The 24919-nt window shown below is 46.6% G+C and overlaps 1 protein-coding gene across 7 annotated transcripts in view; it reads left to right on the top strand.

The window, feature by feature from the left end:
* The first annotated feature begins 452 nt into the window (after window positions 1–452).
* Window positions 453–24919, top strand: part of DNAAF11 (dynein axonemal assembly factor 11) — a 79847-nt gene continuing 55380 nt past the window's right edge. For 4 of the 7 annotated variants that reach the window (XM_045049802.1, XM_045049804.1, XM_045049803.1 and 1 more), the window contains exons 1-4: window positions 5973–6041; window positions 9256–9423; window positions 14022–14099; window positions 23624–23796. In XM_045049802.1, coding sequence (XP_044905737.1) covers window positions 5996–6041; window positions 9256–9423; window positions 14022–14099; window positions 23624–23796 — 465 coding nt within the window. In that variant the 5' untranslated portion in view covers window positions 5973–5995. Of the gene's footprint in view, window positions 611–5873; window positions 6042–9255; window positions 9424–14021; window positions 14100–23623; window positions 23797–24919 lie in introns of those variants that run through there. The other 3 variants (XM_006943388.5, XM_045049801.1, XM_045049800.1) reach the window with 2 other exon arrangements.

Below are 24919 nucleotides of genomic sequence, written 5' to 3'. Positions count from 1 at the left end.
TGTGACTAAGGAGATGAAATCCAACGAGGACAACTACCCTTTACAGGGAGGCTGTTTTTAAAACGTGTCTTTCCTTTACTCAAATCATCTCTTTAAAAACCTCCACCAGGATCTCCTGAAGTTTTTTATTATCCCGCATCCTACAGATGAGAAGTTTAAGCCCGCCCCGCCGGCGAGGGCAGTGGGGGCGCCATCCTGACCCCCTTGGCTCCGGAGCGCGTTAACTCCCCAGAGGGGAGAAAGTGGAGGGCGGGCTGGGAGGCACGCCTGGGAGGCGGATCCACCTGGAAGCGAGCGTCCGTGGTTCTCCTTAGACCGTCCAGACGATCTGGGGAAAGGGGAGCCGTCCGGGGAAGGCGGGGTGGGGACGGGGAAGAGGACGGGGTGCGGGGAGGGGAGAGCGCTCGTCGAGGAGTCTCTGCCCCCTGCTTCTCGCGAGCTCGGTAAACGCGGCGGCGCCTGGCCCAGTGCGGCCGCCGTAGAGTCCTCGTTGCCATGGCTCCCGAGGTCCGCTGTAGACGCGCGGAGGCGTGACTGCGAAGCGTGTACGGAGTCCTAAGAGTCGAGCTTCTTCCCGAGCCCGCGAACCCGAGAGGCGCCATGGGCCGGAGTAAGCGTCCCCTCCTCCCTGCCGCCCTCGACCGTCCCCCTTCCGGGCATCGTCCCACGTCCCAGGGGACCCGGGCCGCCGCCGCCCCTTCCCGCCCGCGCACCCCGGCCCAACCCTGCGCTCCTCAGGTCCGGCTGGGCCAGCCCCTCCGCCGACCCGGCGGGCAGCCTTGCCTCCGCGGGGCTCAGGTTCCTCGTCCATAAAATGCGGTGGGCGAGAAAGGCGGGGGCTTCGTGAGAGGGGGTGGTGGAAGGTCCAGGGCTTGGCGTCAGACACATCCGGTTCGGGGCCCAAGCGCCTCCTTGCTCGCCGGGTGGTCCCGGGCTAGTCCCTGTCTCAGGGCTGCGGCGTCCACACCGTTCGATTAGGCATCGTACCCGGGGGTGGAGGGAACCGAAGCCGGCGCCCCCCTCCTCCACCTGGCAGCCTTGAGACCTCGAGCGAGTGACTTCACCCATGTGGGCCTAAGCCCCATCTCCAAAACGAAGGCAGTAATAGAACCGTTTTACCGACTTGGCTAAGTGTTGCTAAGTGTTTAAAAATACACCCGCAGAATGTGCAACGTGAGGGGATTAACATCTTTATTTGCCCGCGAACACCATCTTCGACTCTCCTCTCCTTTGTGACAATTTTGTACAGTTCAGCCTAATTGCTCACTTCTGGCGGAAGTGTCATAGTGAATATTTTTAAATCAAGAGAGACTGTGCTTGATGATGAGGTTTCTTCCGTGCAAGAGCTGACAGCCTGGTGGTGGAGGGGGTGGGTGATTTGTGAATAGGAAAAGCCCCAATCCTAAACCAGTTGGTATTTGTTCTCACACTCCTTTCTAAACAGTAGACAAAAAAATTAGACCAACGTTGGTAAAAATTAAACGAAAACTTTGTCTCCCACCCGTGTAATCCTTAGCTATTACAAAAGGAAAACAAAAACCTTTGCACACACACAGACTGTGTATGACTATTTATAGCAACTGCTTTCATAGTAGCTAAAATAGGGAAACAACCCAAATATTCTTCAACGTGTGTTAATGAATTGGTCGCGGGCATGATTCCATTTATTACCTGGCCCCCACAGGTCCCCACTGTGGTAAGGCAATGCTTTGTTGTTTCCAGATGTGAATGGCAGCTCAGACCTGGAGCCCCTAAGCGTCCCAGTGATTTGGTATTCCCCCTTCCCCAGGGTATTGTCACTCAAGTAAATGGCCAGCAGACCTTTTGGAAAGGATTTGGATGAATCCTTGCCAACTATTCTTGGGGACTCAGCCTCTCTTTTAGACAACATGTTGTCAAATAAAATACAGGACACCCAGTATTTTTATTCGCTAAATCTGGCAACCCTCGTTTCGGGTCCCCAAACTCACTAAGGTCTGGAGACTGGCAAGAAATTGTGAATTTTTATTGAAGCAACTGTCCTTCGTTTTCTGGTCATCAATCCTTGCTGTCTTTTGATTGCACAGATTGAGTAGTACCTTTGTTGGCTGAGCATCTATTTTGGCCTTAGGAATGTCATATTCTATTCACCATCTCCATTGCCCTCTGTGGATGTAGACCACTGGCCCCACTCCAACCTTGTCCCTCATTAGAACATCTATCCACCTAGCTTCTAAAGTTAAGTGTTGCTACTGACCTTCATTGTTTTAGGAGTCTGTCATCCCAGTTTCTATCAGTTAGCCCAGGTCTTTAAAAGCATCTCTTGTGGTCAGCCTTGGCCTTGTATTTGTCTAGTTTTGGGCTCAGGGTATGCTGGCTTTGTAGAATTATCTTAGCAAGCATTCGTAAATTTTCTTAAGTTCTTAAATTTTTGTACATTTTATAGAAGTGTTTTTGTACACTGGGTATTATTTTTTCTTAAATGTTTGGTAGAATTCATCAGTGAAGATGCCTGTATTATGGTTTTCTTCGTGGAAAGGTTTGAACTACATATTCAACTACTGTGGTAGATGCAGGGCTGTTTGATTTATCTGTGTCTTGCTGCGTGAGCTTTGGTAGTTTGTGTCTTTTAAGAAATTTTCCCTTTTAATATAAGTTCTCGAATTTATTAGCATAGTTATTTAGATTACTCTCTTATTAGCCTTTTAATCCTGTATAATCTAATGTCATGCTTTCCTTGCTAATAATGGAAATGTATGTCTTCTCTCTCTTTACTGATCAGTCTGGCTAGATGTTTACCGATTTTATTTTTTTATGTATTTTTATTGACTTTTTCTATTGTTTTTGTTTCTATTTCACTGATTTTTGGTCTAATCTTTTTTCTTTTTTGTTTCCTTTCTTCTGCTTAGTTTGGGTTCAATTTATTCTTTTTCTAGCTTCTTAAGGAGGAAGCTAATGTTTGAGACCTTTTTCCTTCCTTACTATAGGCATTAGTGCTGTTAATTTTCCCCAACTTATGTTTTAGCCATATCACACACATTTTGATATGCCTTTTAAAAAATATATTTATTTATTTGTGAGAGAGACAGAGAGACAGAGTGCACGTGGGAGAGGAACATAGGGAGAGGGAGACATAGAATCTAAAGCAGGTTCCAGGCTGTGAGCTGTTAGCACAGACCCCGACGTAGGGCTTGAACTCACGAACTATGAGTTCATGACCTGAGCCGACCAAGACACCCAGGTGTCCCACCTTTTTTTTGTTCTGTTCAAGACACTTTCTGACTTCCCTTTGGATTTCCTGATGTTCAGTGTTTGGTGTGTGTGTGTGTGTGTGTGTGTGTGTGTGTGTGTGTGTGTGTGTTTTCATATATTTCTTTCCTGGATTTTCCTGTCCCTATGACGCCATCATGTCTGGAACATGAAGTTCCTGCTCCTCTTATGATATAGTCCTGGTCCTTGTTCTCTGGCCTCTCTACCCTCTGGTTTTAGGAAGCAAACCTCTTTATACGCTGCCAGTGTGCTACTCTGGCTTTTTTTAACTGTCCGATGAATCACGTCCAGCCTTGCCTTTCCAACAGTGTCCACAACAGCAGCCACCCAATACAGCTGTCCTTTGAGTTATAGTGTCCCCTGTATTTCTCTATTGCCCAGTGTGTCACGTCACACTTACTGGTGCGATCTCTTTGCTATAGGTTGAATGTTTGTGTCCCCCCCCCCCCCCCACCAAATTCATATAGGAGGTGGGTCGTGAGCAGGGAGCCCTCATAATTGGGATTACTGCCCTTATGAAAGAGGCCCCAGAGACCTGGCTTGCTCCGTCCACCGTGTGAGATTACCATCAGTGGGGAAGCCAGCTGTCCCCAGACACTAGATCTGCCGGTGCTGTGACCTTGGACTTCCAGCCTCCAGAACTGTGAGAAATAAATGTTTCTAGTTTATAATCCACCTGCTTTATGGCACTTGTGTTATAGTATTCCAAATGGGTTGACACTGTAGTGCAAGTGTTGAACGTCCCCCAGCTGCCTTGTGCCCAACACTATCTGTGCCCCACCCACCTACCACCAGTAATGGTGTCCTCATTGCCACTCAGGCAGCCGACTCTGACTCCGGAGGCCCGTCGTGGCTAGCGTCTGCCTTCACGTACCACTTCTGGTATCAACCCTTCCAGGTTGGGTCGGCTGGAAGGCAGACTCTTCGATGCAGATTAGTGTGTAGGAGGTTCACTCGGGAACGTTACTGGAGTGGGTAGGGAAGGAGGCAAGACTGGGCGGGGAAGGACGTTGGGCTATGATGCATTTTAACAAAGGCCTTACCCACAAACCCACCCGGATACTTGGAGATCTAAACTGGAAATGGACATTCTGATTTTCCCAAGCTTGGGTGAGAGGGCTGGGCCCTTATGGCCCCTCATCAGCCAGTCGTTGGATATGGGCTTTCCTGGGAAGGGGCGTGGCATTGGTCGGGGTGTCATTTCAGCGGAGTGACTTATGAAGAAAGTGGGCAGCCTGAGGGCAGTCCGATGGCACCACTCCCCCAGCAGCTGGAGGAACTGATCCTTCAGTTTGGAAGGAGGGATCTGGGAAGTGCAACATAGTGTCGGTTGTAGCCTGAGCGCCCTTCCTCATCTGTTTATCCTGCAAATACCTACTCACGTTTCAACACTCAGCTCAGGCTTCTTCTCCATGATGCCTGTTTTGACGTCCCTCCTGTCACTCAGTAGCCCTGATCCCCCCTTTCTCTGTCCTCCCTGTTCCCTCTGTACACTTCTGTCACTGCCCCATGGCACTTCACCATGGTCTTTACTAGCACTCTCCGTGTGAATAGACACTAGAGGGTATCGTTGCATTAGGTCTTGTGTGGCTAGCGTTGCACGTTATGATGACCTCGAGTCAGTAAAAAAAGGCAGAGCAAATGAGCAATCCTGTTTTGAAAAGTGTCCATTGGAAACCATACAAGAAAGAACAGTTTAGATGCTACAAGAGGTGACCTTCTCCTGTTTGTGACCCCTTTGTCTCTTGTTAAGTCATGAATGTATCTGCTGCGTCTTCCAAGATGTTTAAACATTCTGCAAAACCTGCTAGGAACACAGATTATTGACTTTATTCTAATCTAGTGAGGAATCGAGGGCTGTTCACAAAACACGATATGAAGCCTGAAGGAATGAACACTAAGTTGGCAGCTTTGGAAGCTTCTAGAACTTTGCTCAAGCCACTGAAAAATCTTGGTAGAAACAGCAGCCTGACAACTTCCGGGACTCCAGAAACCTTCTCCTTCTGCCCTTTGCCCCGCCCCCACCCCACAAAGTCATTTTATTGCCCTCCGTGGAGTTGTTGAGAACCCGGTCATTGTAAGGAACCGAAAAGAAGCCTGGGCTGGCCGGTGAGTTTCGGTTAAACCCTCGGAATCCTTAGCAGCATTCTGCTAGTGAGAAGTACGAATCCGTGGTTACGCTGTCAGTGGTTTTCCCCGCCACGACGGCTCCAGCCATATCTTGGTTAGCACCCCCCGTGGGCGAGACACTTCCCAGAATCCATTCAAGTCCTGCGTTTTGCTCTGCGAATTTTTCCAAAATCAGGACGTGAAAGCACACTGTTTCTCATCCGCTACCCGGGAATGTTCTCCCTCCACTGTGTGGTGGGCATCGCCCACGCCATCTCTCTCGAAATAGCGTTATGACGACCCACTGAGACTTCCAAGACAGTTTTAAATCCCTGGAATGACTTCGTGTAAATGCAGTGCCGTCGTATTCGGCGTAGGGCTTCCCAAAGGTGAACCGTGCTCCCGGGAGCTCGAGCACGTTTGGTCTGAATGACACAGTGCGTAGAACCGCAGAATGCTTTCCTGTCGCGAGGCGCGGAACACTGTCGTCTCCATCCACCGCGTGGAAGCTCTTGCACATTTCTTCCTGGGGACGCTGGTTTCCTCGCTGACGTCTGCCGTTGCAGGCGGGCAGCGCCGCGTAACAGCAGTTTCCTGAGCGCCATAAAACGGTGTGCCACGCGTCAGCTTGCTTAATATGGAAGAGCCCAGAAGTAGGCCGCTGGGAGATCTTGCCTTCCTCTGTGATTCTCCATTTTCTTTTCATCTGTCCTAATTGTCTGTAATTGTTGCTGTTGGGCAGGCGTCCCTGGGGTGCCAGATCAACTGTCGGTCCCTCCTGTGTGTGCATGCACACACCAATTAGTGATTATGCTAAGGGCCGGGGCTCCTCTCCCCCCGTTCCTTTTGACTAATAGTGACTTTTATCATCTTAATTGTTGCGGCTAGGAGATACGGATCAACATAATTCCTTCCTAATATCTACATGCCTCTGAAAGGGAGGGTTTGGCAATCGCATGGAAGCGATCAAGTTCACACATGCAATAGCATAATGAAAAGGGTTTCTGAATTTTAGGAAAGGTATAGCCAGGGGATGTAGGAAGGATATTTGGTGTCCGTAGAGGAAGCTGCTGGCCTTTAGGGTCGGACAAATCGGAAAAGCCTTTAAGACTGTAGGGCTGGCGAGGCCTGAGATACCTTTAGTGTTTCTGAGACCCAGGAAGCCCCCGGGGGGCTGCGCAGATGCTGATGTTAGCTTTTGCAGGCCAGAGACGGTGATGCTTAACAAGGTGTTTTCAGAATTCCCCTGAACACATTCGACTTAACCGTACTTACAGATGACGGCTTCTGTGGGATTCAAGTTGGGTTTATATCTTCAATATGAATAACCCACTAAGCCTTCGGGGGCAACTGGGGACCCAGGGAAAGACTATAACGAGGCCCGTGTATCAAGTTATAATCAAACTGCCGCATAAAATGCATTTTCCACCCTTGACAAGGAGACCTTTATAACAACCCAGAAGGCTACATTTAATACGTTTCTCGAGCCCCTTGGGATCTGTGCCAGAGCTGGGGGGGCGGGGTTGGGGAGAGCTGGCTCCCCGGCCATCCCTCCCTTCTCTTCCCATCCCTGGCCCACGTATGAAGGTGGATACTCAGCCTGCATATCCGTCCACATCTCAGCAAACAGCTGCTCCTTGGACACTTTGGGATGCGTACCTGATGGTGTGGTCTGGGATGGACCTGGAGAAGTGGCCAGCGTCGAGCTTGGAGGCAGGCCTGGGGCCCCTTGGGCAGAGAATTCTGTTGTTCCTCCACCTGGGACGTGTTCTAGACGGAAGGGCATGGGCTCCGGATGGGCACATCCTCCTGGCCCCGTGGACTCCAGGTCTGATGGCGGCAAGGCCTCCAAAAACCCGGCCCCCTGCTCCATGGATTGGTGTAGTTAAGGTTACACATACCCTCCTGGTCATTGAGGGTCTTATCCGTAGTAGCGAATAATTCCCACATTTCACTGAATTCGCTGAAATAACATTGGTTGTGCCGTCCCAACCCCTTCATCCCTGTTGCATCGTTGCTAAGACAGTTCTTACAGATAATTACAGAGGCAGGTAATACATTTGACTTCACGCAACAGCTTTGCTGTGTCCTCAACTTGCTGTACCCGTCCATCCACTATCAGTTGACCGAAGCTAGTAGAGCCAACTCTGGGAGTGGGATGTGTGGAGACTAGTTTTCATGCCCTTCTGTTAGAGGTTTGGTTTCCAGAAAGCTGTTTTCTGTTTACGCTGGTTTGCGTACCAGCCGTGGCATCCGGAGACAGCAGAGTGCAGCAGGCAGTGTGGACCCCGGGGGGCCAGGACTGGCCAGAACTCCCTGTTAGCCCCTTTGCCTGCCATTTGGGCCCGCTTCTCCCCGGGACCCGGCTGGGGGTCTGTTAGCCACCTCTGCCTGCTAGTTGAGCCAAAACGTAGAACAGCAGGACGTGCCCCGTGCATGGTGTTTTAATCTCCTGACCTTCACGTTTCCCCTGACTTCCAAAGAACTGTCTTTGCAAGCAACCCCATCTCCTACCACCAGAAATAGCAGGGGTTCAGCCTCCTGCACACAGATGATTGAGTTCGTAGCTGTTTTCACTGTTTTTTGTGGTTTTTTTTGATGTTTATTATTGAGAGAGAGAGAGAGAGACAGAGCATGAGCATGGGAGGGGCAGAGAGAGAGGGAGACACAGAATCTGAAGCAGGCTCCAGGCTCCGAGCTGTCAGCACAGAGCCTGATGCGGAGCTTGACAAACCGTGAGATCATGACCTGAGCTGAAGTTGGACGCTGAACCGACTGAGCCATCCAGGCACCCCCTCCCCCACTCCTTTTTTTTTTTTTTTAACAAAAGGGCAAGTCCACCTTTAAGAGTGTGGCATGGACGTTGGCAGCTGAGGGTGCTGTGAAGAACTCTGTCTCGGCTAGAGGAGCCTGTAGAGGTCCAAGACCCTGGGCAAGTTATTGAACCTCTCTGTGCATCAATTCCTCATCTGCCCCCTATACGTACTCGTATGTTAATACATGCAAAGCACCTAGGACAGTGCGTGGCACTTGTACGTGGCAACAAATGAATCTTTGTTGTCTCTTGGGCTGGACATGTAGCATTCCACTGTCCACCTAAAAGGCAGGACATTAAAATGGATTAATGATCTTTTTAATAGCGCTGGAAACATAGGGTGTCTCCATTGTCATCACGTCTTTAACTTGGGTGTGTCTTAGGAAGGGGATCCCCGTCTTGCCCTTGGCTCCAACCGTGGACCAGAGAATTATCCCCATTCCCTCGGTGCCCCCGTGGCAGGCCAGCCCCCCACCCCCCACCCCGTGCCGCATAGCACTCTGGTCAGAGGGGCAGGGACTCTTACTACCCCTCCCGTGAGCGGCTCCTTTCATTCCTCCTGGAAACAGAGCTCAGGGTAGCTGCTCTACAAGATTGCAGTGCAAAATCTAGCGTGCTCCTCCTCCCTCTCCAGCTCGAGTTCAATTAATCAGTGTCAGTTGAATGGACAGACAGACCTTTCCTTACTGAACGCTGGGAGCTGCTTATACGTTTTTGGCCCCCTGGTGGCCAGACTGTGCCACTTAGTCACAAGTTGCCCTGTCGTGGTCTCCTTAGCGGGTCTCGTCCAGTTTGGCATGATAGCACCACAGGATGTCATGTCAACATATGCCATAGCAACACTCTGTCTCCATCCCTAGAGCAAAATGTAGGTAGACCTTGTGCAAAAAAGGCAAAATCTCTCTGACTCACCATGGTGTCGCCAGACAAGGCAACACTTGTCTGTTCTCTTCCCCTTTGAAAATCACTCGGGCCTGGGGGATTGACATTTAACGGGGAAGAAAATCCAACGCATTCGTCATGTCGTAACCTGATGATGAACATAGGGACGGAGACGTAACACATAACAAATTTTCTTTCAGTCACAGAAGATCTTATTAGACGGAACTCCGAGCACAATGACTGTGTCATTTTTTCCCTGGAGGAGCTCTCCTTGCATCAGCAAGAAATAGAAAGACTAGAGCATATTGACAAATGGTGCCGGGACTTAAAAATCCTCTATCTTCAAAATAATCTCATTGGAAAAATTGGTAAGTGTTCAGGATTTTGTTCTCATGGTTTCTTCGACGTTTTGAGTGGGGAAACCTGGGGAAGTTGCAGGGTGATTCTTAGAAGACGACACGGGTGACAAAGAACCACCCCGGGGAAACAGATACGGTCAGCTCTCTGGAGCCTGCCTGGACCTTTCTCTGAGCTCCCACGCTGCTCAGTCCCCTTGCCTGAGGCTCTCCAGGGACGCCATCGAGGAGTTGCGATGTTCAGGCATGTTTGTCGACCTGCCCGTTTGTAGCCAGGGTTTGGTAAAAGTTTGAAAGAAGGAAAATAGAATCCAGGCATTTGTCCTGGTTTCACACCGCTCCGTGGAACAGAAAGGGTTGCGTGGGAGTTGAGTAAACCCTCGTCAGATTCCCTGTGGTGGCTCGTTCTGCCGCGGTTACAGAGCTCGTGTCTGGGCGAGGCCGTGTGCTCCGTATTGGGTCTCGAGAGGGTTCCACACCCACACCCCTGTTTACTGCTCCAGTTAGGAATGAAGTGACAGGGAGACGGATCAGAATGTCAGCATCGTAACTGACAAAACTTTTTGGAGAAGGTGGCCTAGACTCGCCGCCCCGGCTCGGGGGCTTCCTAAAACCGCCCTCAGGTTAAATGTGTCCACCCGGTCACATGCAGGCTGGGCAACCAGAGGCTGGCAGGCCCCCTGCGTATGGCAGTAGGGGGACAGGAGCGCGTCCTCTCTGCTGGTGGGAGGAGCCCAGAAGCCAGGACAGAGGGGGACCGGGCATTGCCCGGCTCCTTCTCCCAGTTCATCCATCGGATGGGTGGGCCCTCCTCACGGTCCCAGGGGGAAGAATGAGTTAAGGGGCAGGGAGAAGGGGGACCTGCCAGGTGGAAACAGGAGTGTTCCCACGCTCAGGAGAGCGCAGGCCCTGATGGGCTTGATCCCTGCCTCGGCCACCTAGAAACTGTGTGAAGGGGACACCCGGGTGGCTCAGTCGGTCGAGCGCCCGACTTCAGCTCAGGTCGTGATCTCAGGGCTCGTGAGTTTGAACCCCGCGTCGGGCTCACTGCTCTCAGCACAGACAGCACAGACTGTCCCTCCCCTGCTCATGCTCTCTCTCTCAAAAAGGAAAAGGGGGGGGGAAACCTGTGTGAAATCAGGTGAGTCTGTTAACTTAGTCTTGCCGTGTCTACACCAGGGACTGCGTGAAACAACGCACTTACTTCTTGAGCTCCGCGCTCGCCCAGATGCTGTCTGCTGCCACTGCTGTTAATGTTGTCATCCACCCAGGCTGGCCACGTGGGGGCGGGGGCAGAGGCGGGGGGGGGGGGAAGGGAGGGACATAAGGGTCACCTAAGGGTCGTGGCTCTGGCACTGGCACCAGAGGTCAGCCTGCAAGGTCATTCGAACTTGCCCCGGTGTGGTTCTCGACAGGGGTGTTTGACAACGCCCGGGGACGGTTTTGGTTGCCACAGGCGTGGGGCGGGGCGGGGCGGAGGGGGTGCCGCCGCATGTCCTGTACCGGGACCCCGGGACACCGCTAACTGTCCTGTGGTGCCCGGGCTGGCCCCACAGTGTTAGTGCTGCTGAGGCTGAGAAACCCTGGTGGGTTGCAAAAAAAAAAAAAAAAAAAAAAAAAAAGCCTGGAATCTGCATTATTTTTTGAAGATTTGTTAACATTCTTTATCTTTCTTCAGATCATTATTTTCGGCATCTTTCACTTCACCAGAGATTAGAAACTCTGGCACACTGTTCAATTAAAAAGGCTGTTAGAGAAAACCACCAGCTTTTCTGCGGGGTGGGGGTGGGGGGGCATTAAGGAGCCGTCCTAATTGTAGAGATCTAAAAGAGTTCCCGAAATTTCAATCTCCACAGCTGGGTCCATCACAATTACTAATTAGCGGCATAGTATTTCAGGCCTTTTCAGAGCTGTGAGAAAGCTTACATTTCTGCTTCCAAAGTATTCTTGAATTAAACACTCTTTTAAATCCTAATAATGGGATTTTTCAGTGCTACTCCACCCATAGGCACTTAGGCACTTTATTAGCAAGCAAAAGTGTTTCTCCGGGACTCAGACTGGCTCTCGTGCCCTCGAGGTAGGAGCTTGCAAAAAAAACGGTTGCCTCTCCTGAAGCTCTGTTCCTCATTGCGGGGTGCACATGGGCTCCCTTGGGGGGCTGTGCTTAGTGCTGGTCCCAGGGTGAGCCCAGGACCCCCCTGGTCTTGTTAACCTGGGGCTTCCAGCCCCCTCCCAGACCTCCTGACTTAACCTGCTGGGGGCTCCCCAAATCTGCATTTGCAACGGCTCCCCAGTGAGCCTGAGGCCTACCTGAGAGCAGAGCTGATTGCACTGGGGGGTGGCTTTGGTCCAGGGCAAGTCTGTGGGTCTGGTAATGGCCATGGGTGAGAACTGTTTCCAGGATGGTTTGGGCTAGAACCACGGTTTGGCTGCCTCCGTTCCCGCTTGCCAAGAGTGCTGTGCGTTATTATCTGCAGAGCCTTTTCTCCCCCTGACCAATTTAACCTATTCTTTTTTTTTTTTAATTTTTTTTTAATTTTTGAAGTTTATTTATTTATTTTGACAGGGAGGGAGGGGCAGAGAGAGAGGGAGAGAGAGAGACTCCTAAGCAGGATTCTGCGCTGAGAGTGCGGAGCCCGACTTGGGGCTCAACCTCACGAACTCTGAGATCACGACCTGAGCCAAAATCAAGAGTTGGGGCACCTAACCGACGGAGCCACCCAGGCTCCCCTCCTTAGCCCGTTTTCCTGTTTTTTTTTCAGCCCGTTATTCTTGAGAGATAGTTTAAGAAATCCTCCTAAAACAAATCTTTTTTTTTTCCTTATCAGAAGACCCTTTTCACATTTAGAAGGTTATACATGTAACAAATGTGGGGAAGGAACAAGTATTTTGTTGTCGGCTGGTGGTTTTAACAGTAATAACTTCAGGTATTTTTGTTTAGGGTGCAGACTAGACACTCTGTTTGCACACAGAGCTTCACAAATCTGTTGACTGTTGAATGCTCCAGTGTTGCCTAGAGAACCTCCTGGAAACATCAGTATTACTTACAATCATCTAATTGCTAAGAGAAACTCTAGGAATTTATTCCCAGATCCTCGTTTTAAAAAAATGAGTACGCTGAGGCTTAGAGAGATAAAGTGTTACTCTTAGGTCTACGGGGAACACACGTAGGTGGCATTTTCTAAATTTTAAACGAAATGTAACAATGATAAAGGTGATGATAACTATAAATTTATCATATTTCATCTTCCTAATCTCCATGGAAAATGGGCAGAAGGAGCCTTATTGAAGTGAGGAATTCCCAAATCCACATTCCTTAGCAGGGTTTCCTACATTCGTGTCCTCTTAGAAAGGACTGTGCTTTTAGGGTGTGGTGTCATGATATATACTCAGGAGTCAAGATTTCCTGGCTTTGCCACTGAACCTTGCACAAGTGACTAATTCTCTGCACCTTCGTATTCCTATTTGGAAAAGGGGACAACAGTAATTTTTACCTCACAGGGTTGTTAAGAGGATTAAATGATATCGTATATGCAAAATGCTTAGAAATATACATGGCATATAATAAGCTCTCAATGATGTTAGCTATGGTATTATTAGCAGTTTAAAAAAAAATGTTTATTTATCTTTGAGAGAGAGAGCACAAGGGAGGGAGGGGCAGAGACAGAGGGAGACACGGGATCCGAAGCTCTCAGTGCAGAGCCTGATGCACGGATCGACGTGGGACTCGAACTCATGAACCGCGAGATCATGATTTGAGCCGAGGTTGGAAGCTTATGAGCCAAATGAGCCACCCAGGCGCCCCAGTATTATTAGCATTTTTAAGTGTCCCCATCCTACAGAAATTCTCTGACTTATTTATGCTTATCATTTTGCCTCTAAGAGCTTTTGTGTTTGTTAAAAACAATAATCCTGTATGTATCAGGGTAAGTTTGATTTCAAGAGAAGGAAACCCCAGCTTCATTGTGGCTTACCAGTAAGGAAATCACATATCTTACCCACCTATAAGCCCAGAGATAGGACAGTCTCCAGGGTTCAGTGATGCCTTCTTTCTGCTCCCCAACCACAGTACGGGCTCCATCCTGCTACTGGTTTCCTCGTGGTTGTAAGAGGACTGTGAGTATGTGTAAGGGTATCACTTTCTTCCCTAATAACATCCAGCAGGAAAAAGGAAAAGACCATCCCGAAGCATGGAACACAGACCTTTCCCTCTTATCTGACCGGGAGACCTTGATTTGCATGTCTTCTCCTGCATCCCATGTTGCCAGGAGATTGCCGGGGGCTGGTTGGCTTAAGCCTAGTTCCTGAATTGGCATTAACAAGGGACATGCTGTTGCTATGCACTGGCCCAGCTTGGTGAAGCCAGCCTCTGGAGTTAGAGCTGGCTGGGGACAAGAGCAGAAGTGGGTTCTATTAGGAGCTATGGAGAAAGACATGGGTGTTGCTTTGGGCAACCAACAATCTCTCATGTCCAAGTACAGACACGAAAAAGCAACACGGTTTTCATAACCATAATAATGCTTAGATTCCCTTTATCATTTTCACAGTAGATTGTGTAACAATAGCGTTTATCTTGAAGGTTAATTGATTACATTATTTGTATCTTTCAGAAAATGTTAGCAAACTCAAGAAACTTGAATATTTGAACTTAGCTTTAAACAACATTGAAAAAATTGAAAATTTGGAAGGTAAGAATTTTCTTCTTACATTTTATTATGAATTAAAATTGAGATTTGCATCTAGATTTAAACCGTACTGCTTAAACAATAGGTGTACTTTTCAAATTAACATTTTACCAAAGTCTTACGTTTATTAATTATTGGTGAAAATTCAAATAATAATAGATCTATGAATTCGAAAATGGAAGTCCACTTCATGCCTTCCTAACCCAGCTTCCCTCACAGAGATAGTGGTGTTAAAATTAACCCTTGGTTGATCATGATTTCGCGGTCATGAGATCAAGCCCCGCATCGGGCTCCACACTGAGGGTGGAGTCTACTTCGGATTCTCTCTCTCTCTCTGATTCTCTCTCTCTCTCTCTCAATAAATAAGTAAACATTTATAAAAAAAATAAACCTTGGTTGAATACAAGCTAGTTTTGTTTCATTTGCTTTTTATCAATGGGACCATACTATGAGTATTGTTTTGAGAATCGATTTCTTCGTGAAATTACCTTGTTCTTTCACATCCAGGAACCACGGGGGCTTTCTACCAGAATGATGGTAGACTGATTTATCTAACAATTTTTCTGCAGATGGGCATTTGGGTGGTTTCCAGCATTTTGTATAATAGGCATGGCTGCAATGAGGATTCTTCACAGTTCGCTCTGTGTGCATGTGTTTATAGGATAAACACACAGAAATGGAATTCCTAGGCTTAAATACGCACATTTTGATAAGAATTGCCAAATTATTCCCCAAAAAGGTTATATCAATTTACTTTTGTACTGATAGTCCATGTGAGTACCCATTTTTACACAACCTCACTAATAATTTTAATAAACAATTTTTTAATATTTATTTTTTTTTGAGAGAGAGAGAGAGAGAGAGAGAGCGAGCAAGCCAGGGAAGGGTAGAGAGAGAGGGAGAGAGAAATCCCAAGCAGGCTCTAGGTTTTCAGCACACAGCCCGATGTGGGGCTCAAACTCACCACCTGTGAGATCATGACCTGAGCTGAAACCAAGAGTTGGACACTTAACTGAGCCACCCAGGCGCCCCAATAAGCAATCTTTTTTTAAAAAAAAAACAAAGGTGGGGCGCCTGGGTGGCGCAGTCGGTTAAGCGTCCGACTTCAGCCAGGTCACGATCTCGCAGTCCGTGAGTTCGAGCCCCGCGTCAGACTCTGGGCTGATGGCTCAGAGCCTGGAGCCTGCTTCCGATTCTGTGTCTCCCTCTCTCTCTGCCCCTCCCCCATTCATGCTCTGTCTCTCTCTGTCCCAAAAATAAATAAACGTTGAAAAAAAAATAAAAAAATAAAAAATAAAAAAAAACAAAGACATTATTATCAAATATTTATTTAAATTATTAACATCTCCCTTATTATTATTGAGTGTCCATATAATCCTTCAGATTTTTATAGAGTATTTGTATTTCTTATCTCTACTTTACATTTATTGGTTATTTTTATTTTGGTTTATCTTTTTTAGTTTCTCTTAAACATTCCAGATATTAATGTTTTGTTATATATGCTATAAATATTTTCTCTTGAGTCTACTACTTTTCCTTTGTTCCATTTATGATGCCAGCATCATTCAGAAGTATTACATTTTAATATACTCAACTTTTCACTTTTTCTTTACAGTTTCTGAATATAAATACATTCTGCATTAAGTTCTAGTTTTAATGATTGTATTTTTACATTGAATATCTCTAGTACATCTCAAATTTATCATATAAAAGGATATGTTTTTGGATAAAGAAAATGATGTACACATGTACACAATGGAATATTATGTAGCCATAAAAAAAGAATGGAATCTTGCCATTTATGACAACGTGGGTGGGCATCGAAGCCATTATGCTAAGTGAAATAAGTCAGCCAAAGACAAATGCCGTATGATCTTCCTTATATGTGAAATCTGAATAACAAAACAAAACAAGACACCAAGCTCAGAGATACACAGAACAGAAGATTCGGTGGTTGTCGGGGGTGGGGGTGGGCAGAGCAGGCAAAAGAGAGGAAGGGAGCCAAGAGGTACAAACCTTAAAACTATAAAATAATTCTCCTTTTTAGTGGGGTCTGCCTGGTTTGGGAATCGAGGTCATGCCGGCTTCATAGAATGAGTCCAGAAGCTTTCCTTCCGTGTCTATTTGTGGAACAGTTTGAGAAGGATAAGTATTATCTCTGCTTTAAATGTCTGGTAGAATTCCCCAGGGAAGCCATCTGGTCCTGGACTCTTATTTGTTGGGAGATTTTTGATAACGGATTCCATTTTTTCCCTGGTTATGGGTCTGTTCAAATTTTCTATTTCTTCCCATTTGAGTTTTGGTAGTGTGTGGGGGTCCAGGAATTTGTCCATTTCGTGCAAGTTGTGCAGTATTTTGGCATATAATTTTTCATAGTATTCTCTAATAATTGTACTTCTGTGGTGTCGGTTGTGATCCCTCCTCTTCCGTTTGTGATCTTATCTATTTGAGTCCTCCCTCCTTTCTTTTTGAGAAGTCTGGCTTGGCGTTTATCAATTTTGTTTATTCTTTTCAAAGAACCAGCTCTTAGATTCATTGATCTGTTCTACTGTTTTTTTTAATTTGGATTCTGCGTTGTTTAATTCTGCTCTAATCTTTATTATTTCTCTTCTGCTGGCTTTGGGCTTTCATTGCTGCTTTGCTTCTGGTTTCTTTAGGTGTGAGATTAGGTTCTGTGTTTGGGATTTTTCTTGTTTCTTGAGGTAGGCCTGGACGGCAATGTATTTTCCTCTTAGGACTGCCTTCGCTGTATCCCAAAGGGTTTGGACTGTCGTGTTTTCATTGTCATTTGCTTCCATATATTTTTAAATTTCTCCTTCAATTGCCTCATTGACTCATACATTCTTTATAGGATGTTCTTTAACCTCCATGCATTGGGAGGCTTTACAAATTTTTTCTTATGGTTGATTTCAAGTTTCATAGCACTGTGATCTAAAAATATGTATGGTATGATCTCATTCCTTTTATATTTATTGAGGGCTGTTTTGTGACCCAGTATGTGATCTGTCTTGGAGAATGTTCCATGTGCACTTGAGAAGAAAGTCAGTCAGAAAAAGACAGATATCATATGTTTCCACTCATATGTGGAATTTGAGAAACTTAACAGAAGACCAAGGGGGAAGGGAAGGGAAAAAAATAGTTTCAAACAGGGAGGCAAACCATAAGAGACCCTTAAATACAGAGAACAAACTAAGGGTTGCTGGGTGGGGGGGGGGGTCAGGGAAGAGGGGAAAATGGGTGATGGGCATTGAGGAGGGCACTTGTTGGGATGAGCCCTGGGTATTGTATGTAAGTGATGAATCATGGGAATCTACCCCTGAAGCCAAGAGCACACTGGATACACTGTGTGTTAACTAACTTGACAATAAATTATATTTAAAAAACTATAAAATAAATCATGAGCATGTAATGCACCATATGGCGACTGTAATTAATAATGCTGTACTGCATATTTGAAAATTTCTAAGAAAGTAGATCTTAAAAGTTCTCATCACGGGGCTCCTGGGTGGCGCAGTCAGTTAAGCGTCCGACTTCAGCCAGGTCACGATCTCGCGGTCCGTGAGTTCGAGCCCCGCGTCAGGCTCTGGGCTGATGGCTCAGAGCCTGGAGCCTGTTTCCGATTCTGTGTCTCCCTCTCTCTCTGCCCCTCCCCCGTTCATGCTCTGTCTCTCTCTGTCCCCAAAAAATAAATAAACGTTGAAAAAAAACTTAAAAAAAAAAGTTCTCATCACAAAGAACAAACTTCTATAATTGTGGTAAGGTGACGGATGCTAAGTAGACCGATCATTTCACAATATATACAAGTATTGAATCCCTGTGTTGCACACCTGAAATGAATATAATGCTGTGTGTTAATTATACCTCAATGAAAAATAAAATAAAATAAGATGAATTTGGAAAATCGTATTTTTTTCTCAGGATGTCTCTTAGTTGAAATATTTGAAGCATTTATTTTTAATTGCTGTATAATTCACATGCCATAAAACTCACTTTTTTTCTATTATACAATTCAAGGGTTTTTAGTATAGTTACAAGGTTGTACACCCATTATCACTATCCAATTCCAGAACATTCCTTCACCCCATATGAAAACCTGTATCCACTGCCATTCATTCCTCATTTCCTCCATGCCCTACCCAGCCCCTGATCTGTTTGTCCCCACAAATTTCCCCTCTCTGAACCCTTAATGTAAATGGTATTGTACAGTATGTGGTCCTTTGTGTCTGTAGCGTGTTTTCAGGGTTTATCCACATGTGGCAGGTATCAGTACCTCATTCATTTTTGTGGCCGAGTGACATTCCATTGTATGGATACACAACACTTTGCCCATTTATTAGTTGATGGATGTTTGAGTTTTTCCACTTTTTGGTTATAAATAAAGTTGCTATGAACATTAACGTATAAGCTTTTGCATGAACGTGTTTTTTTTTTTAAATGCTTATTTACTTTTGAGAGAGAGACAGAGAGAGACAGAGAAAGAGACAGAGAGAGGGGAAGCGGGAGAGGGGCAGAGAGAGAAGGAGACACGGAATCCAAAGCAGGCTCCAGGCTCCGAGCTGTCAGCACAGAGCCCGATGCGGGGCTCGAACTCACGAGCTGTGAGTTCATGACTTGAGCTGAAATCAGCCACTTAACTGACTGAGCCACCCAGGCGCCCCATAAACATATGTTTTAACTTAATTTAGTGCATACCTAGGGAACTGCTGAATCATGTGGTAACTCTCCATTTAACTTTTTAAGGAGCTGCCAAACTATTTTTTAAAGTAGTTGCACCATTTTATATTCCCACCAACAATTTCTGAGTGCTCCCACTTCTCAACATCCTCTCCAGCACTTGTTATTCCCTGTTTTTATTTCTTCCTTTATTTTGTAGGGGCCATCCTGATGGATGTGAAGGGTGTCTTATCATGGTTCTGATTTGCGTTTACCTAATGACGGATGAGCTTGGACATTTGTGTATCTTATTTGGAGAAATGTTTATTCAGAACCTTTGCCCACTTTCTAATTAGGTGATTTGTCATTTTATTGTTGATTTGTAAAGCCTATCTATAGGTTTTGGATACTAATATCTGGTCAGATACATGATTTATAGATACGTCTTTTCATCTTGAGGTCTTCTTGTCAACTTTCTTGATGTTCTTTGGAGCACAACCTTTTTTTTTTAATAGCTTTATTGAGGTTTAATTGATGTACAAACACCTGCACATAGGTAGTGAACAGTTTGTTGAGTTTGGATACACGCACACACCCGTGAAACCATCACCACGATCAAGGGAATGGACATATCCAGCCCCTTTTTTCTCTCACCTCCCCTGGAATGTCCTTAAAATGGATTTGGTCGTCCTAGATCGATTCTCCATGCCTCTTACCCTGTATTCCTTATTTAAACCTCTTTGTCTTGTCACTCCACATTCTGGAAGGTTTCTTGTTTCAGTTTGCAGGCTTCTGTCTCGTGCTTTTATTTATTTTGCGACGTCTGGTAACACTTGGTGTCTGCTCACAATCACAAAGGGTTTGGCCGATCCGGTGGCCAGTGCCGGCTTCTTCTGAAGTTGTGAGGGTCTCTTTCCACATCCGGCCTCCCGCTTGGCTGGCAGGGCTGCTGTGGGCTGGGCACGCCGCCTGGCAGGCCTTACTCTGGAGTACAGGGGCTCGGAGCAGAGGCAGGCAGGCTGCTCTCCCCACCCCACTCCCATCTGCCAATAGCTAAAATTAGGAGGACTTTACTTAGGGTGGTATATTTTAGCCTGTTTGCCGCCCAGCGTAGAAATGGGTGTTTCAGTGGCTGTCAAGGTTGCGTGCCAACAATGACCTAAGTGTTCATCATACGTTCTCTTAACGTTCATCCTCAAAACCTAAGCTGTCGTCACTGTCAAAGGCCCCAAAGCCATCATCAGTGCTGGAACTGGGGAGACTCTTTCCATCATGGGCATTTTTCTGCATGAGAACTGGAGCCGTCCTTCTCCCCCGGCTGCCACTCTACAGCCCCATTCCACGTTCTCATGGGAACAAGTGGAGTGAAAAAATGGACTCTGTATGCGCGTTTTGTGGTAGTAAAACGTCAGTCTGTGATGGCAGAGAAGTAATTCAAACTGTCACTCTCAGTCGGCCTGTCCAAGGCTTGTTTTTGTTAAAGTGTCTTAAAGGAAGCTGAGAGTTGTTTTCCGGTATGTTTTGCACATCCGCCACTAGAGGGCAGCATTGTCACTGTTGTCTGTCTGAGTTTGGGGAACCGTAGTCCACAGCCCACGCAGGCCTCTTCCTGGACGCTTCTCCCATGGGGGCGCCACCTTCCAGGTCTAAGAGGGAGGCAGTGGGCGCAGGGTAGTTTGAGGATATGTTTGGGGGGATGGGCAGTAGGAAGGGAGGATGCATCATATTGGCTGGCATATGTACACTTTTTGTTTAATTTTAAAGGTTTGAGGTAAGAGGGGGGAAAGATGGATATACAGACTCAGCCCACCTACTTGAGTAAAGTGCAGTATAATTTTAGACATAAGATGGATAGGGGCGCCTGGGTGGCTCAGCCGGTTAAACATCCGACTTCGGCCCAGGTCTTGATCTCATGGTCCGCGAGTTCGAGCTCCGCGTCGGGCTCTGTGCTGATGGCTCCGAGCCTGGAGCCCGCTTCAGATTCTGTGTCTCCCTCTCTCTCTGCCCCTCCCCCACTCACGCTCCGTCTCTCTCTCTCTCTCTCCTTCAAAATTAAATGTTAAAAATTATTTTTTAAAAAGGTGGATATCCACTTGTTTATTTTTATGTTTTGCCGGATGGCAAGAATTAGCTAGCATACCTCCCGCACCCCCCTCCATCGTGGATTCACCGGGATATAATAAATTGTCTTCTTTTTCCATCCCTCTTCCTTACCCTAACTTGGAAGGAGAGGTGGGGTTTCTAATAGTGTGAGCTTTCCCCCTTGGGAGATCAGTGTTGTCTCGATGACCTTCTCAGCCCCACGGGCCACTGACATGGATCTTCCAAGAACAGGAGAGATGGGGGGGAGGAATCAGTTAAAGGAAGGAGTACTTAACTTCAAAGAAGAGGCTTTCTCACGCCTGGCTAGTTCAGCAAGAATTGTTCATTAGAATGGCGGATGGGGTTTCATTTCTTATGGGTAGGCCAAATAGGAAAACAATTCAGATTTATCACTTTGAAAACCATAATGAACATTTGGAGGGTCCTTCATGGAAACGATTACAATAAAATCAAATACATATACGTTTTTGAACTTGTTGGGAGTCTTTGAAATGTCACCCTTTGTCTTCTTTTGGTCCTTCCTTCCTGTTTTCAAAATAGAAAGATGATTTAGGACACATGCCATGTTGCATGCACAGGAGGATAAGAACCTGAACTGTACTGTTGGTCACAGGATTACAGTGGACAAGAAGTAGGTGGGACAATGTGGCCATTGAGATCTGTACGGCTTGGTGACTGATGTAATGGAGGGGTTAAGGGAACAACTTAGGTTAGCACTCAAGTTAACTCTGGCTTGACTCTTGGCCGCAAACACATCTGATACCAAAATGGCAATGACATTGACAGGATTTAGACATCAAGGAGGCAGGAAAGCTGTCGTGAGGAGTGGAGAATGAGAGGAAAAATGGAGAATTCATTTTTAGGCATATCGAATGGGATATGTCTTACAGGCATTTGGAAAGAGGAGTATGACATTCGGTTGGATGGTCAGATGTAAAGTTATTGTTTGGGACTCGTCAGAATTTGGGGTTGGTGAAACCAAGGAACGCAACTGTTGTCGTCAAGAGAGCCATGAGGAGAGAAAATACTGGGTCGAGGATGGAAATCTGGGCTCTATTACCATTGATGGAGTGGAAAAGTCTATAATGGGGATCAAGAGGAAGAAACTGCATCATAAAAGAGGACAAGGAGAGAGCAGTATCACTTTTTCCAAGACAGATGAAACATTTCAAAGAGAAGTCATGGTTGATCAAGAGAGGCACTTGATGTGCTGAGCAACGGGTGATGTATGGAATTGTTGAATCACTGTATTGCACACCTGAAACTATATAGCATGGTATGTTGACTACCTGCAATGAAAAACTTAGACGTAAACAAATAAATAAAGCTAAAAAGACAAAGAAAATCAATCTGTAAAAAATGTCTAAAGGAGAGAATTTGTGGTTAACCAGGCCACATCAGCAGACTTTTCTAGCGACATAATGAATTGAGGGGTCTGTTAATTTTGTCGGTACGAAGGTCCTTGGTCCCCTGTAGAGGAACAAACCCACTAGAATGTCGGGGATGGCAGCCAGGAACGGTGGGCTGAACAACGAACGGAATTGAAAAAGAAGAAACAGTACATATTGATTTAGGCTGGTTTATAATGTAACAATGGGCACTGCCTCCTTCTGGTTCTGTCTCCTCTAGATTCACTTCTCGGTGCCTTTGCACCAAGTACCTTCTTTTCCTGGAATGCCCATCTTTTTCTCCTTTCCCTATATTAAACATACACTTGAGGTGAAACCCCATGGATTTTTTTTAACCACTTTGTCCTGAAGACCTGGCTCATTAACTTGGTCACAGTGGGTACCCAGTAACTCCTGGATGAATGGACGGATGAATGAATGAATGGAGGGTGAGGTCCTACATCCATCTGGAAGCCCTGAGCTTAGCACTGTCTCATTTGGAAGATTCTGGTTTGGGATGTGACCAGATAGGAGGAAAACATGGAATTCTGGACGAGGCTGGGCTGGGACTTGAACCCCCATCTGCCTAATTCTCCAGGCTGCATTCCTAACTACCAAGCTCTCACGGAACCTGAGTGAAGGCTGTTGCTTCAGATCTCCGTGGCATCCGGCTGTCCCTCTAATGAAGGTAGATGGGGCCGATTTACGACAAGCTCCGCTTCAGCGACTACCCCTTTTTCTGTTACTCCCCTGAGGACCAAACTCTTCTTTACCTTTGTTGATACTTTCAGTGCCGTTCTCAGTGGCCTTGGAGCCATGCTGTGTCTTCGCTGTGACTTCGTGAACATTAATTCTGATGCCTGGGGTTTATGAACCGCCTTTTCCTTTTGGGGAACCCTCCCGCCCCCATCACCCCTCATGGCGAGATGTGTCCCGTCTACCTGGAAGAATTCTCAGACAGATTGATGGTGTCCTCTCTAGAGGGATCTTCGTCCTGATGTCGGGTGCTCCCTGGCAGCAGCTGGTACTTGGCTTTCTTCACACCACATGGTGACCAAATGCACATGTTTACCAGCCCGGGACTCGCAGATATGGGCAGGGAAAGTGATTTCCCCCCTGGCCTCGCAGATATGAGCAGGGAAAGTGATTTCCCCTGGCCGCAGGGACAAAAGGGAAATGCAGATTGAGACAGGAGTTAGAGCTAACCCTTTGAGGTGCTGTTTCTGAACACCCACTTGTTGGGTGATGCACTTAATCCGCGGACTTAAACTATTCCAACCGTTGTCTCTACTATGAACTGTTACACACATTTTATTACCAGTGTGATTTTTTTTTTTTTTTTTTTTTTTTTTTGCTTTGTGTTCTTTCCACTCCTTTCAACAGGATGTGAAGGGCTGACAAAACTCGACCTGACCGTAAACTTCATTGGAGAGCTGAGCAGCGTTAAAACGCTTGGGCACAATATCCACCTGAAGGAGCTCTTTCTCATGGGTAACCCGTGTGCTGACTTTGACGGCTACAGGCAGTTCGTGGTGGCCACACTACAGCAGTTAAAGGTACGCTTATTTTAATGATGCAGAAACCTCGGAAAAAGGAAAACAAGCAGCCGCAGTGATGCCTGATTCATTCGCGGCATCGTCGGGGAACGGGTAGTTTTAGAGGAGGGAAGATTCCAGAAAATCGAAACTAACCCTTTGACTTACCGACGCTTTAAAGTTGTTTTGATAGCTTGAATAAACTCCTGAAGAATAGATTAAATACATTTCTCCTTTCAGAACACAACAGAGCTTAACTGAACTGTTTCTTTCTTTCTTTTTTTTTTTAAGTGTATATATTTATTTTGAGAGAGACGGAGAGTGCACACGATTGGGGGGGGGGGCATGGCTGAGAGAGAGAGGGAGAAAGAGAGAGAATCCCGACCAGGCTCCACACGGTCAGTGTGCAGTCTGATGCAGGGCTCAAACTCATGAACCGTGAGATCATGACCTGAGCTGAAACCGAGAGTCAGCTGCTTGACTGACTGAGCCCCCCGGGCGCCCCTAAACTGTTTGTTGAGGAATGCAAATTAGAGTCATGGAGGGCATTCATCATTACTAATAGCAGACTGAAAACTTAAGAATTTTTGAGATTACTACAGCTACATACCTCTGTATTACACTGTCTTAAACTACTGTGCTTTTATAATTATTTTCTTTTTATCAGTGCTTTCTCTTAACACGTTCTCTGTGTTAGCGGTTCTCAAACTTTGCTATGCTTTGGAATACTTGGGTGGTGTTTGCTGGGCCCCACCCCAGAGTTTCTGATTTTTAGGTCTGATGTGGCACACAGGATTCTTTCATTTCTTTTTTCTTTTCTTTTTTTTTTTACATTTATTTATTTTTGAGAGAGAGAGAGGGAGAGAGAGCACAAGCGGGGGAGGGGCAGAGAGAGAAGGAGACACAGAATCAGAAGCAGGCTCCAGGCTCTGAGCTGTCAGCACAGAGCCGGACGCAGGACTCAAACCCACAAACCGCGAGATCATGACCTGAGCCAAAGTCGGATGCCCAACCGACTGAGCCACCCAGGCGCCCCGAGGATTCTTCACTGATGCTTGCTGGTCCAGGGAACTCATCTGACAACCTCTACCCGATGTGGCTAATCTCTTATCTTGTATCTCCCCTAACCTAATATTTTTGGAAC

This window comes from Felis catus, chromosome F2, assembly GCF_018350175.1.
Source record: "Felis catus isolate Fca126 chromosome F2, F.catus_Fca126_mat1.0, whole genome shotgun sequence".
Classification (NCBI taxonomy): Eukaryota; Metazoa; Chordata; class Mammalia; order Carnivora; family Felidae; genus Felis; species Felis catus.
Note: the sequence above shows the minus strand (reverse complement) of the source record. Positions and strands in the feature narration are given on the sequence as shown.